Raw genomic sequence first — 14,249 nt, forward strand, 5'->3', positions numbered from 1 at the left:
CATCTTTAGGAGGACTCCTGTCAAGGAAGGCTGCCTTGAGGATCTCTCTGTTTGGCGGGGAGTTGATTTGTACTATTTGGGGCATGCCAGCGAGCAACAGCAAATGCAGTAACACAGGTTTCATTCCTCAGACAGCTTTTCCCTCATGCCAGATTACACCTTCTCTGTACTCGCTTGTGTGTGAACACTTCAACACTTGCGCGGGGCTCCTTTTCCAGAAGGCTCTGCCCTCACCACCATCGCATGGCAGCCAGGCTGGTCGAGTCAGATGAGGTCACACAAGTCCAAGTCCTGGCCAGACACCAGGAATAAAGACTGGAGACTACAGCAGTGACCACTGTGTTTGTCTGGGGCTCGTGTTACCCTGCTAAGACCTGTCAAGACAAATGTCCCTGAAGTAGCTGTGTTATGTGCATTCCTCCAGAGCTGGCTGTCCCCAGTGACACCTTTATGGGAAAAGGTGAAACATCTCAAGACCCAAAATATTCTTCTTTCAAATGTCTGCCTTGTGAGCAGCCTTTATTTACAGAGCAATTCCAGTGAAGTGGAAAATGGGACTTCTCCTGGTATACCTCAGTATCTGAAACCATTATCAGAAGGTTATCAAAATGCTTGAATTTGGAATCATCTTTGTGCTATATAAAGCAAACTAGCATTTTGATAGAAGCAGTGTGAATGAAAGTTAAAATACTAAAAAGGGTTAATTTTCTGTTGCAAAGAGAAGATTCTGGGCTGTGTTGATTGTTTTACTATCTCAGAAGGTTTCGTGAGGAAGACCCCATTTGAGCTGTTCAGCTCAGCTAAAGAAGGTAGACATTTTGCTTGGTCTTGTGACATTTCATGGGAAATACTGACACTCCAGTCAGACAGTGTGATGTGCCAGCCGGTCTCTATTTTCTTGGTGATATTGCACCAGTGCAATAAAGCAATCTTTTCTATTAAGTACATACAAAAATCCTCCCCCAACATGACGCCCTGGCCATTTGATGGGAGGGAACGCATGGTGACACTTTCACGTTGGGAATGTAATGAATTTCTTCACTTTGCCTGGAAGCAGCTCCCAGAAAAGCCATATTAAACAGTGGTGTCTAAACAGCTATCCAAAGGCAGCAGTGGCTGCTGCGGTGTGGGCTGGCGCAGCTCAGCAGGTTCCCCAATCCCTGCAGGAACCAGGAGGCTGAAGGCTCCCAGGCAGCCCCTCCACAGGGGAGCTGTGTTCTTGTCCCCAAGTGTCACTGACACAGCAGGTGCCACAGCCGGTCCTGCTGCTGGAAGGGGCTCACAAGGACAGCAGCTGGGAATGGATGGTAGAAGAAGCGGAAATGTCACCTTTCCCTGCACTTGGCATGTGCGTGCTGTTGATGAACCATTAAAAACTGTGCTGGGGTCACCAGGTGCAACAAGGAAGGGCTATTGAGTAACCCAGTGTGATTTAGCAGAGAGAGTGCTACCTCTCTAGATAATATTTTACTTCTGGTTTGAAGTTTTTGCTGTCCTTGCACGATGTTACACTGGAATAAACTGTTCTCTCACGCACAGAAAATGTTCGGGGAAGGACATGTACGAAATTATGCGAACCAAGTTTTTAAAATCCTTTAATTTTCAGTTCCCAGAAACTCTGAGCCCTTGCAATGAGCTGTGCTGTAAGTCATTGACACATCAGCCTATCTAGGACAGGTACCTCACTGAGAAATAGGCTCTTGTGAAATGCACAGGAGAGCACTGTCAGCCAAAGTCCTCAGCTCCTCTCTGCAGCCAACCTGGGGGGGATTAGCTGTGAAATTTTATTTTCCCATTGCTGCCAGTGAGCCTTGGCTCTGGCCCAGGGAAACCTGCTCAAGAGGAGTACAATTCAGGTCACAACTTGGCAAGCCCCTCTCTGCATTAGGACTTTGGTTTCCAGGTTGACTGGGAGTAAAACTTCACCTCTCCCATGTAGATGTGGCAGCCCTCTGGTATGTGGCTGTTGTGCAAAAATAGGCAACATGGCATTATCTTGAGCTCTTGACTAGGAGGTCTCTCTCTGTGCTTTTCTCTTTCCCTTGCTGAGAACACCGCCCTGTGCTGGGTGTAAATTAGGAAGAAAAAAACAGGTTCTGGACCAGTCTTCTGGCAAAATCCACCTCCGATCTCCCCTGCGGGGTAAAACAGTGGAGTATGGGCAGCAGCAATTGTGATTCCTGCTCCGCCACTGAACTCAGCAACGAACTGACACTGGAAAGGGGGTTGGGAGACTGAGCAAGAAGAAGCAAAGCTCCTCCATGGGCTGGGAAAACTGGAACTGCCCTGCAGTCTGAAAGGGAAACAAGCACATTGTATGTGGTTGGATTAATTTCTGGGCTTCACAACATGTATACACAATGAGCAGGTAATAAATTCATTGAGGAACTGGGTAGAGGTTTAGGGTCAGCTCTGTGGGTTAGGAAACCCAAGGAAAATTCCTTAAGAAGGGCACGAGGAATTTTCCTTGGTAGGAAACAGGGCAAGAGTGACCTCTGGCAGACAAGCATGCAAGAATATCTTCTAGGGTTAATAAGTACAACGGGAATGGTCCCTTCATATCCAGCTTTATCCTGCAAGGCACCACCCCTCGTTATTTTCCAAGCAGAAGGGCACTGGGAACAGCGGCTCTGGAGCAGCATTGCAGGGCTTCACGGGATTACTTATTCAGTGTTCCTGGAACAGCTCCAGGCTTCCCCTCTCTGCCTTCAGTGTACAAATTCATCAAATACCCACAAGGCTCACAATCCCTAGAGGCAAGAGAAGACAGTAGGAAAGTGATTCATATTCCAAATCACTGCCTCCGAAGGACCTGCGGGGCTCTGGAAAGACTGAACCGGTATCCTCCTTTCTTCTACCTCCCTAACGCTTAAGCAGGGTAATTAAGGCAGCAGAGTCAGTCTGGATGGATTTCATTGCCGGGGCCATTGGAGGTAAATACATAAGTAGTGCTTGTTGATGAAAGCAGATTGCTGTGTTTCCTTCTTGTCCAGCTAATGGGCAGGTCTCATTGGCAGAGCTGAGAGTCTTTCAACGGGGGCTGCTTGTTAAAAGTGCATTCTTTACTAAATGGAAAATGTCATCTGAGCAGGCTCACAGAGCCACTGGAGAAGCAGTGCTGCAATTTGGTCAGCTGAGGTCATCACCTTACAGTCTCCTCCAGTCTAATTGCAGCAGGGCAGGGCAAAACTCTGTTTGGAAGAGACAAAGTGGAACATGTTGTGTGCAGATACAGATGGGCTAGTACTGCCTGGAGAGCAAAAGCTCATATGTCTCATGCCTGGGGGTGCTGGCAGGCTGCTGGGATCGTGGTTCTGGAGGACTGAGGACGGGAGTTGTGAGACAGGAGGGGAGGAAGCATGGCTTTCTTGCAGTGAAGAAGGTCTGAATGCATGACCTTTGCATTATCTTGAGTTAAGATGTATTTGCAGTTGTCATGGTAGTGTCAGTGAAGGCATGCTGCGGAGCAGGCTTTGATCTGAAAGAAAGTAGGTTAGCCGTAAATAAAAAAAGTAAAAGGAGAAAAGTGTGATTTAATTGCAGCCGTTTTCAGAGCATGTGCTGCTCAAAGCCAGCTTTGCTTTAAACAACAAAATGTAGCCACTGGTTTAATTTCTTTTTGAAATCTTATCAGACTAGTGGAGTATCAAATACCAACACAAGAGCCTTGGTTATCACTGCCAGAAAGGCCAGGTAAACCTGAGACACCCAGTCCAAGCCTGGATGTCAGATCTCGCTTTGAACTCCACTGGAATTTGGCAGTTTCCCTCACTAGGAACAACAGCCTGTGGGCCTGGTGCAGATGTGCATTTCCTGGGAAGCACCACGATGAGTTTTACCCTGCAGCCCCTTACTGCTCATCACCCAAAATGTGCAAGTGGGGCAAGGTTTGGTGTCTCAGCAGCATCCAGCACTGGAGGTGCCTGTTGCTTGGGCTGTTGACTTTCCTGGGGTACTGAGGGGACCCTGCTTGGCAACAACCTTTCATGGGAGAGGGGAATACAATCAGCCCCTCCATGACAGTTTTCCTTTCTCCTCCTCTTTCCTTACTGACTTTAGAGCACCCAGTGGAGATGGGAGCCCTGTGCTGGGGCTGGCAACTGCATGTCCATCTGGAAGGATTCACCAAAACTCCTCTGAGACTTCATGTTAATGGTGGGGCAGTGACGACTGCATTTGCTGCCTGGACTCCTTTGCTTTTGTGGGCACAGTTGGAGCTGGGTCACTTAAGGATAATCTTGTTTTGCAAGAGAATGTGGAAAGCTGAAAACACAGTTTCAAAGTGACCGCTCACCTGAGCATTCTGTCCCCACTTCCATGCAAAGCCATGGTTTGTGTGGTGCCCCCCATCCTGGCACCCAGCCATGCAGCAAGCATCTCCCATGGGTGCCTTGGAAACAGGTTCAGCCTGGGAGGATGCAGGCTGGGGAGCTCCAGCGAGGACCAGAAATGTCATTGCATGTTTTAAGGCACTTTACTGATCTCAGGGTGTCAGAGAGAAAGATTTTGTATCCTGTCATTTGTGTCCAGCTCATGGCTTTCCTAAGAGGGATAATGCAACTTTCCTCTGGCAGACAGAGGTGTTTTCTGGCATGCTGATCCCTGCTGGGAGCTTGCACATAAACATGTGTGAGGTACTTGGGCAGGGCGTTAGGGCCATGGTCCCTACCCCACCATGGGACAGCTTCCTGGGGTGGGACAGCTTTCCTGCAAGAACTGGGATGTTTTTGATGCTGAGCTTCTTTCATGGCTTATGTTAGAGCTGAAGCAGTTTTCATGTTCCTATAAGGGCTACAAACCCAGCTGAAGTGCATCAAACAACTCAAGGGGCAACACAGATAATAGCAGAGTTTCTGTTTAGTGAATTACATTCTTGTGACCTTGACCTGTTTTTGGAGTGTTTTAGAGAAAGTGTGGCTTAAGCACCTCTGATAAATGGCAGAGATGCTGCTTGTTTTAATACCATGTAACTATCCAGCCTGGCTCAGGCACATGCACAAATATCGCATCTCCTCCACAGAGCTATTGCTTCTGTGGCCATCGGATAACCTCAGCATCTTCAGCCCAGGAAACAGTGACCTTCTGTGACTCCAGATGGAAAAAACCCATGAAAGAAACATGCTTAATGACTGTAGAAACTTTCAATGACCACCAAATGGGGCTGCATGCTGCAGAAAGCAGCTAATCTGTAAGGATGTCCTCCTTGGCAAATAAAGCTGAGCAGGAGATTGGACTAGAAACCTTAAGAGATAATTTCCAACTCAATTTTTCTTTCAATCTCATGTATTTTCTAGCCTTGCTGTGGCAGCAGCCTGGGCCATGACAGGTGATGGGTATTGATGATTAGGGTTATTTATGACTAGGAAGTGACTTGACCCTTATGCCAGGTGTAACAAATTGGGAAGTGGAAACTGAGGTTTACCCAGTGGTTTTAGAGCAGCAGGGTCTGTAGCATGCCTAGGTTTCTCCACATCTTGCTGCAGGGTTACATATCCAGTCACATGCAGTTCAAGGATAGATAAAGTAGTCCACTTACGGAGGGAGCCTGCTGTCTTGTCCATGCAACTAAAGCAGCTCCTGCTGGACACTGCCAGGGTCTCGTTACTGGATGGAGTTCAGCTTGCTTCGGGTATGGGGCACTTCTTATGTTCCCAGCTCTTCATAGAACTTTGGAAGTTGTTGTCTACCCATCCAGCATATGGACCATTATCCCTGCTTCCCCCTGGGTCTCTCAGCCAGGGGATTGCCAACAGCTGGGAACTGTGGCAGCCTGCTGGGCTGCTGCTTGCTCTCTGCTGATTGCCATTGTGGTGGTCACCATGCCAGGTTCTCTTCTTATTTGAATTGCTTGGTTGAAGCCACCTGATTCATGAAGAGACTGTGAGTAGCCCAGTTTTGTACCTGTGCTCTGTGTGTGTGTGTAGGGGATGCTGCAACCTCTGCACAATGCCTGAGAACACCTCAGATAAAGTAGGCATAAAAACTAGCTCACTAAACCCCTGAAAGATCATTCACCTGATCTTGATAGTTATTTTTGTCACAGCTTGTGCAGCGTTACTCAGCAGGAGTCCCACAGGAACCCTCCCCAATATGCATGCTACACATTGCTGGACTTACTTGATTCTGCTGTGCAAACAGGGCACGTGTGGGTCATGCTATCTTCGTCCTGAGCTATTTATACTGTGTGACATTGTGCAGAGCCCTTCCTCGGCCTTTGATGGACTTGGCTGAGCTCCTTAGCTCTGAAAACTGAACTGCTGAGTGCTTTGGCTCTTACGGAGTTTGGTTCATGGCAGGCTGTGGTTGTTTAGAGGTTTGGGGGGCTCACATCTCCCAGTGGCAGCAGTGAAAAACTTATCTTTATGGCCTCCTCTCAGCAGGAGTTTGATCGTTGCTGGAACCAATCTGCATGGAAGCCCTTAGGACTGAGAAGCAATGGGAAACAGGCTGGTTTGGGGCAAACCTGCTTTATTTTGTCTATGTTGCTGCTGTATCTGCAACTTAATATGTGAACCGGGCAATTTCTCCAGAAGGGAGGACACTTAGAATCATAGAATAGTTAGGGTTGGAAAGGACCTTAAGATCATCAAGTTCCAACCCCCCTGCCATTCCAACCCTTACACTAAACCATGTCACCCAAGGCTCTGTGCAGTCTGGCCTTGAACACTGCCAGGGATGGAGCATTCACAACTTCTTGTCAAAGGCTGACCCAATCTGCCTTGGTTCCTGATGTTCACGAGCCAAGGCTCTTGAGCCTTTGGGACAAGCCAGGGCTGAGCTGTGCAAGGCTCACACTGACCTTGTGTTGCTACTGTCTGGTCAGTTCACGGCCACTGCCTCTAAGGTTGAGGAAAGCTGAAGTTGATGTGATGCCAAATCCTTCTGTCTGGGACAGGGTGCTTGGGCTAGGACACTGCATCTCTGAGGTCAGTGCTGTCACACTGACAGTGACTTATATGCTGCTCTTCCCTGGCTGGCAGGGTCCATGTTTGCAGTCTGCCTCTGCCTGATGGCCGGGAATCCCAGGCAGTGCAGATGGCCCTGGGTGCCTTTGTGCGTTGTCACTCTTTGCTCAGACCAGAGGCATTGCTCTTATTATTATTGACTTATTATTCTGCTGGTATATTCCCCCTCACTAACTCTCTTCCAGCCTGATCTCATTTTAGTTTTGAAATACAAAAGGTGGACCCATTTTTCGTCTTCATTGCTGTTTGTCTCGTGGCAGATTTGATTTTTGAAGAATAAACCTCATTTTTCTGCAAGCATGATACTGTTGGTTGTTTTCTCCTGAGTAACGCACTTGCGGATTGTCTCTCGGTGACTCACACCGAGATTTCACAGCTGCTGATTTTTTCCAAAACAAAGTAGAGCCTTCCAGAACTCTCAGGCTGCTGTGTAACCACACATGAACATGCCCTGTGAAATGCTCGTGGCTACTAATACTTTTCGGTATCTTGGTTTTTATGTTTTTGTTTTAAAGCAAGGACTCAATAAGAAGCAGTTTCCAACCTGTGAGCCACCCTATGTGTACTGTATCTTTGACTACCTGGCTCCCCACAGGGCTTATCCAGCACTTTTATGAACTGATCTTTAAGTAACTCACATGGATGTAGCTCTGTCATCCCCCAGCCTGATTTCCTCTCAGATGACTTTGTGGTTGGTGTACTAGGAGGAAGTTAGCTGGTCAGCCCCTTCATCATCTGTTGATATACAATACAACAATAGATACGATACGAGATGCATTTAGACCAGAGCTGGGAAATGCAGTGATGTAAGTGCAGGAATGGTGGGTGATCTCTTTGTTACTGTGACCAAAAGAAGTCCACATTGGAGCTCTTTTACTCTCCTTATCTGCCATTAAGGCAGTAACTTTGACTCACGGGATGAACATGTTTCCAACTCCAGTGGCTATTTTAAGGCCTCAAAAGAAGACCAGGTGTTGATAGAGGATTGACACCCCCCCTTCACCCCTCCCCCTCCATGCTGGACATGCCATCACTGCCACAGGTGGGGAGTCGTGGGGAGTCATGGTCAGCGGGCGTGCAGGTCGTGCTGCCGTGTGCACACCCAGCACTAATCCATCACTGCCCCTTAATCCTGCTGAGCCTTGAGCGGCGGAGGACAGAGAGCACCGCAGACCAGCACCACCGGTTGTCACACCAGCCTGCCAGGGCTCCAGCAGCCTTTGCTTTTGCTCCTTGCTCTGCTTTCTGAAGCAGTGTTTGGTGCGTGCAAGAGATGAGATATGCTCCAGAGGCTTAGTCCAGCATGGTGCCCTAAGCCCTAGTACCCAGTGAATTCCTCACCCAAGGTTCTAGATGTGCTTTGCAAGCTTGAGCCAGGGAACGTCCAGTCCCTGGCATGCAGGAGGCAGCAGGAGTACCTCTTTTGGCCTCCAGACAGATTGGTCAGAACCTGTAATGTGTGAGGATCATCCCTCTTTTATAGACTTCCTTGTGAGAGCTGCTTTTATTCCCTAACGTTTCCAAGTTAACCATGGAGAACCAAAATTGCTCCAGAGACCCTCTTGTGTGAGTGGGGTGCTCTGCACCTCACATGGGGGTGCTTGGTCATAGTCCAAAGATGCGTTACTCCCTAAGCTGAGAGGGGGAAAAAAACAGTCCAATATACAAGTAATCTCTTCAACCTTCCTTCAGCAGTGCTATCAGTGTTTCTCCCAGTCCCAGCTTTCACTGTGGTGTTATTCCTCCTGATAAGTTTCCCATGATGCTTGGATTCCTCCTCTGAGCCTTGGTCATGCAGAGAAATCTGCGCATTCTGCTCTGTCATTCTTGGCTCAGACATCAGCGCTGGAGCTCGGAAGAGGTCTGGTGCCAAGCACAGCACGGCTCCGAGGCTGCATTTTTCTGTCATTCCCCTAATGCGGGGGAAAACAGTTTGTTGTGCCATGTGCTGTTAACCATCTCCTATACACTCTCTGTTTCAGGTGGTCTAAGCACAGCAGTGGGTTATCCGCTGGACACAGTGAAGGTACTTGTTAGAGCTTTATTTCTTGACCACAGATTGAAAACAAACAGGCCGTTGGGCTTTCCCCCTCATTAAAAAAAACTATTCCCCTGACAATGCTTTCATTTTTGTTATGTCGACATTTCACTTTATTTGGTTGTGCTGCTTTTCTCTTAAAGAATTAAAAAAGTCAATTGTTTGGTGATGCTATTTTATGGTTAATTATCTGGTTTGCTGCTATGGCATTTGTTGGTTGTATTTTTTTTTTTTAAACTGATACCTGCATTTTAAAGTTGCCCCTGTATTTCTAGGTCAGAATTCAGACTGAGAGGCGTTACAATGGGATTTGGCACTGCGTTCAGGAAACATACAGGACAGAAAAAGTAAGTACCTCCCATCAGAATTTCTGATAGCAGTTATGGATGCCTTGTTTGAGATAAACAGAGCTGCCTCTGCCAGCTTGGGAAGGATGGGCAGCAGTAACATACAATCATTTTCTGGGAGAACAGTCAGGATGCAACTTCGCTTTGCCAATGATCTGTAAGATGGGAGTAAGCTTTAGCTCAGCTATGTGTGGCCTGTAGATGCTTTCCCATGCCATTCCCTCTTAAAAGTGTTCTTTTTCCTCTGTTTCCAACTAGGTTTGGGGATTTTACAAAGGTATGTCTGCATCAGTCCTCACGGTATCGGTGATCTCTTCTGTTTCATTTGGCATGTACAAAAACTTCCTTTGTGGCATCTGCAAGCTGCGATACGAGGCTGCAGATGTGAAGCCATCCAAGATGGATGTTTTTCTTGCCGGCGGTGCTGCTGGTGCTGTCAGGGTAGGTAAACAGCTGGAAGGGAAAGCACAAGAGATCTTGTTCACAGACACAGGAGGCTGGAAAAGCAGTGAATGTTTGCTGTCCAGGAGGCTTTGCTTTCACAGGGGGGTCATGCTCTGCCCCCTCGCTGGTCAGCTTTGCGGCATGGCTGAGTCCTGCTGTGCAGCTCGTGCTGGATTTGGTTTAGAGTGCCAAAACACTTAAGAGCATGTTGTTAAGAATGACATGGGCCTTGGCAGCACAGACAGGGAAGTAAAAACAGTCTGTCTGGGCAGCAAACTTTCAAAGTGACTCTGATGATGTGTTTGTATGCAAGACTTAACTCAGTGTGTTACAGCACAAGCCCAGCATGGTGTTGCTGTAGAAATGGGTGGTACATAAGCTCTGCATTGTCAGGACTCAAAACTCAGCAGGGCATCACCGAGAAGTGATGCTGCCTGGCAAACGTGCATGATGCCAGGATAGGGAGGTGAGGCTGAATCCAGAAACGGTTTCCCGTAAGTCAATGGATTTCTGTGAGCATCTGCAGGTGCTGTGAACCCAGCAGAGCTCACCCCAGTGATCCAATGGCGTGCTGGGCAGAGATGCATGCCCAGTCACTGGCAATCCTCTTACAGAGCAGTCCAGATGGTCGGGTTTCTAGGTGTTTCCTAGCAGGCAGTGACTCGGCTTTACGCAGGCTGATTTCTTTAGTCTTTTCGGCCTTGGTTCCAAATATAGGTAGATACAAGAGCCCTGATGTATGCTACCTTATTGCTGAGGACATCCCCTTTTCATGCCCATCTGGTTTAACAAGTTGTTACAGGTATATGATACCTTCTGTTGATTTCTGCCCCGCCTTGCACTCAGTACAGTGCAGCTCAGACGTGTGTCCTGCTGCTGGTGGGTGGGATTTAGCACAGGCAGAGGGAAGGAGGCTGGAACTCTGTGGCTTCAGGGAATATTATTGCCTGAAAAGGTGGGAGACAAGCAATTTGCAGGAAAGGGATCAAACCACTGTTTAAATGTGAAGGGTTAAAATACCATCTCTGGTGTTCCAGGTTCTGTTTATGGCTCCTAGTGAAGTGGCCAAAGTTCGCATGCAGACTCAGAGGAACCCACATCCTTCCATCGCATCTCCCCGGCCTGTTTCCAAACCAAAGTACCGAGGGTCTCTGCACTGTCTGAAGGTGATCGCCAAGGAGGAAGGTTTTGGGGGTCTGTACAAGGGCTGTTCTGCATTACTCTGCAGGGATTGCTTTTCTTCTGCAATATATTTCCTCACCTATTCTGCTCTGTGCGACTGGCTCACACCAGCTGGGAAAAATAAACCAGGTAGGTACCAGAAAGCATCTGGCATTACCTGCAAAAGTGGCTTATTTAGTACCACAGTAAGAGGGAAATCAGGCTCTCAGCAAAAATCAGCCAGTGTCTATAAAATCTCACCCAGATGTGGTCTGTTTGCTTCTTGGTGCTACAGGGCCACTTTGGTAGCATGACCTTGCCCAGGAGGAGTATTTATGGCATGCTCTGGTGCCTAGTATGTGGGTATGAAATCGTCTTAATGAAGAAATAGGACATAGAACTAGGAATGAAACATGGTCAAACCTCCCAGGAGTCCTCACGGAGCACAGGTCAGGATCAGTCCAGAAGTCCAGGTGCAGAATTAAAGGCACTTCAGTTTCCTGGTTGTGATTTGACTCTGAAAAAAACCCTATCCACTTTGAGAAAATATCAAATAGGTGACAATTCTCCCCAAGAATTTTAAGACTCAGTAGATCCAGCTGAAGAGAGTGTGATCAGCTCTCAGACTGCATCACGTCTAATTTGTGCGGTGTCAAAAGCATCATGTAGGCAAAAGCAAGCTGTGCAAACCACAGCAAAAATGCTGTGAAATCAAGAGGCCACATGGTTTGTGTGAGATCACTGGAACTGAAAGAGTGTGACAAAATAACTGCTGAAACCCACTGAAGTTAACATTAGTTGACAAATCTGAGATGCTTGTCACCATATGAGTGCAAGGTTGGAAGTTAACTGCTCCTCCCTTCTCTCTCCTGCAGATTTCCTTGTTGTGCTGCTTTCTGGTGGTTTTGCTGGAGTCCTGGCCTGGGGATTTGCTACTCCCATGGATGTCATCAAATCACGGATGCAAACAGACGAATCGGATCAGCACAAGTACAAAGGCCTTGTCCACTGTGTTAAGGAAAGTGTGAGAAAGGAGGGTGCAAAAGTGCTCTTCAAAGGACTGGGTTTAAACTGCATTCGTGCCTTTCCTGTGAACATGGTGGTGTTTGTAACGTATGAAGCTGTACTGAGATGTACAGATTATTATTTAAACAAAAAATAGCTTGTTCCACTCTATTCTGAGGCGTGTTTTATTTAGATTGTTTTTTGTAACATGACATCCACAAACAACTGCTGAATGCTGTCTCCTTTGATGGGCAGCATAAGAAGCATGGGCATTTCAGCACAAAGCTGGATGACTGGCAGCTTTGTCCTATTCTTATAGGATTACAAACTCATCAGGGAGCCTTGGACTTACAGACAACCTCCCTTTCATCTTGTTAATGTGTTTAGACTGTATCCAGTGCTTAGGCCCTTGAAACATTTGCAAATATTGATGTTCTAAAAGCCTGCTAGTCTGATTAGAGATTTTGGTAAAGGATTAATTTTGTTTTCTACTGGCACAGAAATTGATCCTCACAACCAAGGCAAGGGTTGGGGGCAGTCTGTGTAACATTCAAGACTCCCCAGTGTGTGCTCTTTACATATAATGCCTGTATCACATTCACTGAGTAACTTGCATATTTGTGCTTCAGGCTGCAACTTTTCCTTCGCAGCTATAATTCTCCCAAAGTACTCTACAATTATATCCTTTTGGTGGTGGCTGAAACGTGACTCTCCTTGCTTTTTCCTGACATTATTTAATGAGTGGCAGACACATCCTGTTTACATAATCATACTAATGGCCTCACTGAAAGTGAAGCCAGGCATGGTTTCCCATAAGCCATGTGATTTCTCCTTGTACAACTCCGAGCCCTACAGCATCGGTAACCCTACAGGCTGATGGCACCACAGCTCTCCAGAGCTTGGCACAGCTTTGGAGACAATCTGTTCTGATCCTGGATGGGAAGAGATGCAAAACCTCTTTGCTTCTCAAAGGAAGGCTGCCATAAAATCTCTGCGCTGACAAGTTAAAGGAAAGTTGCAAAGTTGCAGAATATAGTTAGGATTTACAACTTTTAAAAGGTGCAGTCTTCTCCCTTTACACTATACTGTCAGGAGCAGCCAAGTGTTTTTTTTTTTTTTTTTTTTTTTTTGTCATGGGTATGTTTTGAAAGAATTTCTGACTTTTCTAGCAGCTCTTTTTCATAAAGGTAGAAAGCTTCATCAACACATCCACACAATTGCTTCAGAAGATAAAACCCCTAAACTCAGAAATACTTTAATTTGCTCATCCTGGTTCTGGATACAGCATGTATTTTCTGTATCTGCTTTAATCCCTAGATGATGCCATCTGGAGCAAACTGGATTCAGCCCCTATCAGATTCTGCTGAAAGTGCATTTTTTGGAGGGAAAGAGGAAGCCTGTATTTTTAAAGGAGTTCTCACATTCAGGGTTGATGCCCTTCTGGCCCATGACCACTTTTACCAATTAACATGGCTCTGACTACTCTGACAGCAAATTTGCAGCAAGCAGGACTTGTCAGCTACCCTAGATGTATAAAAAGGGTTCTTGTACTAGAACAAGTTTAAAAATCTCAGGTCTACTAGGAAAGAATAAAGGGAACCTCTCCAACTCCAGACAGACCAGTAAAAAGCTCCAGAACTGTCCTTCTGCAATTTAGGCCTTTAACTGGCTTTTTAAACATGGTCACAGACATGTTATCCACCAGTCATTAAACTTGAGTCTACCCAGATCTTGCAGCTGATCCAAGAGCAGGGTTAAAACACCAGGCAGGGTCTCCTATCCTCACCTCTTTCTGCAAGGGATGCATTTCACTGAGTTCTGTTCAACCTCTGCCTGGTTGTTTTCTGGAATCAAACTCCTTTAAGCTGTATTATTCTCAGCCAACCTTGTTCTCAGGCACCATGTCCTTTGAACACAGACAGTTACAAAATGCTTGCAAATCAGACTAAACACGCATTTACTGTTAGGCAGTGTTGATACCATCCATGGTCAGCCCAAGGTTTGAAAGTAAAGTAGCTCAGCTTTCCTAACTGGCTCAAGCATTCAGATAACTAAAAATGTCTCTTCCTGTGGGTGTAACTGAAATAGAGCTGGTTTCAAGAAACAGCAATTACAGATGAATTGTAAAAATGAGTGGGAATGACTGCAGAAGCCAGAACTGTAAGCCTCAGGGTATTCAGCACCATGTACAAAAGTAGGTTCTCATGTGGCCTGAACAAATGCTACACGCGAGGTGAGTTGTATCTCCAGGCAGCGTATTTCAGGAAGGTAACCGCTTTGCAATCCATC

General features: G+C 46.8%; 1 protein-coding gene across 1 annotated transcript; it reads left to right on the top strand.

Annotated features, from left to right (window-relative positions):
- Positions 1-2,905: 2,905 nt before the first annotated feature.
- On the top strand, positions 2,906-12,117 carry SLC25A47 (solute carrier family 25 member 47; the record flags this gene model as incomplete). Its single annotated transcript, XM_080618754.1, has 6 exons — positions 2,906-2,933; positions 8,948-8,991; positions 9,279-9,350; positions 9,609-9,791; positions 10,832-11,105; positions 11,831-12,117. The coding sequence occupies 6 exons, from the start codon at positions 2,906-2,908 to the stop codon at positions 12,115-12,117; spliced, it is 888 nt and encodes a 295-aa protein (XP_080474880.1).
- Between the last annotated feature and the right edge of the window lie 2,132 nt (positions 12,118-14,249).

This window comes from Psittacula echo (genome assembly GCF_963264785.1).
Source record: "Psittacula echo genome assembly, chromosome: 5".
Taxonomy (NCBI): Eukaryota; Metazoa; Chordata; class Aves; order Psittaciformes; family Psittacidae; genus Psittacula; species Psittacula echo.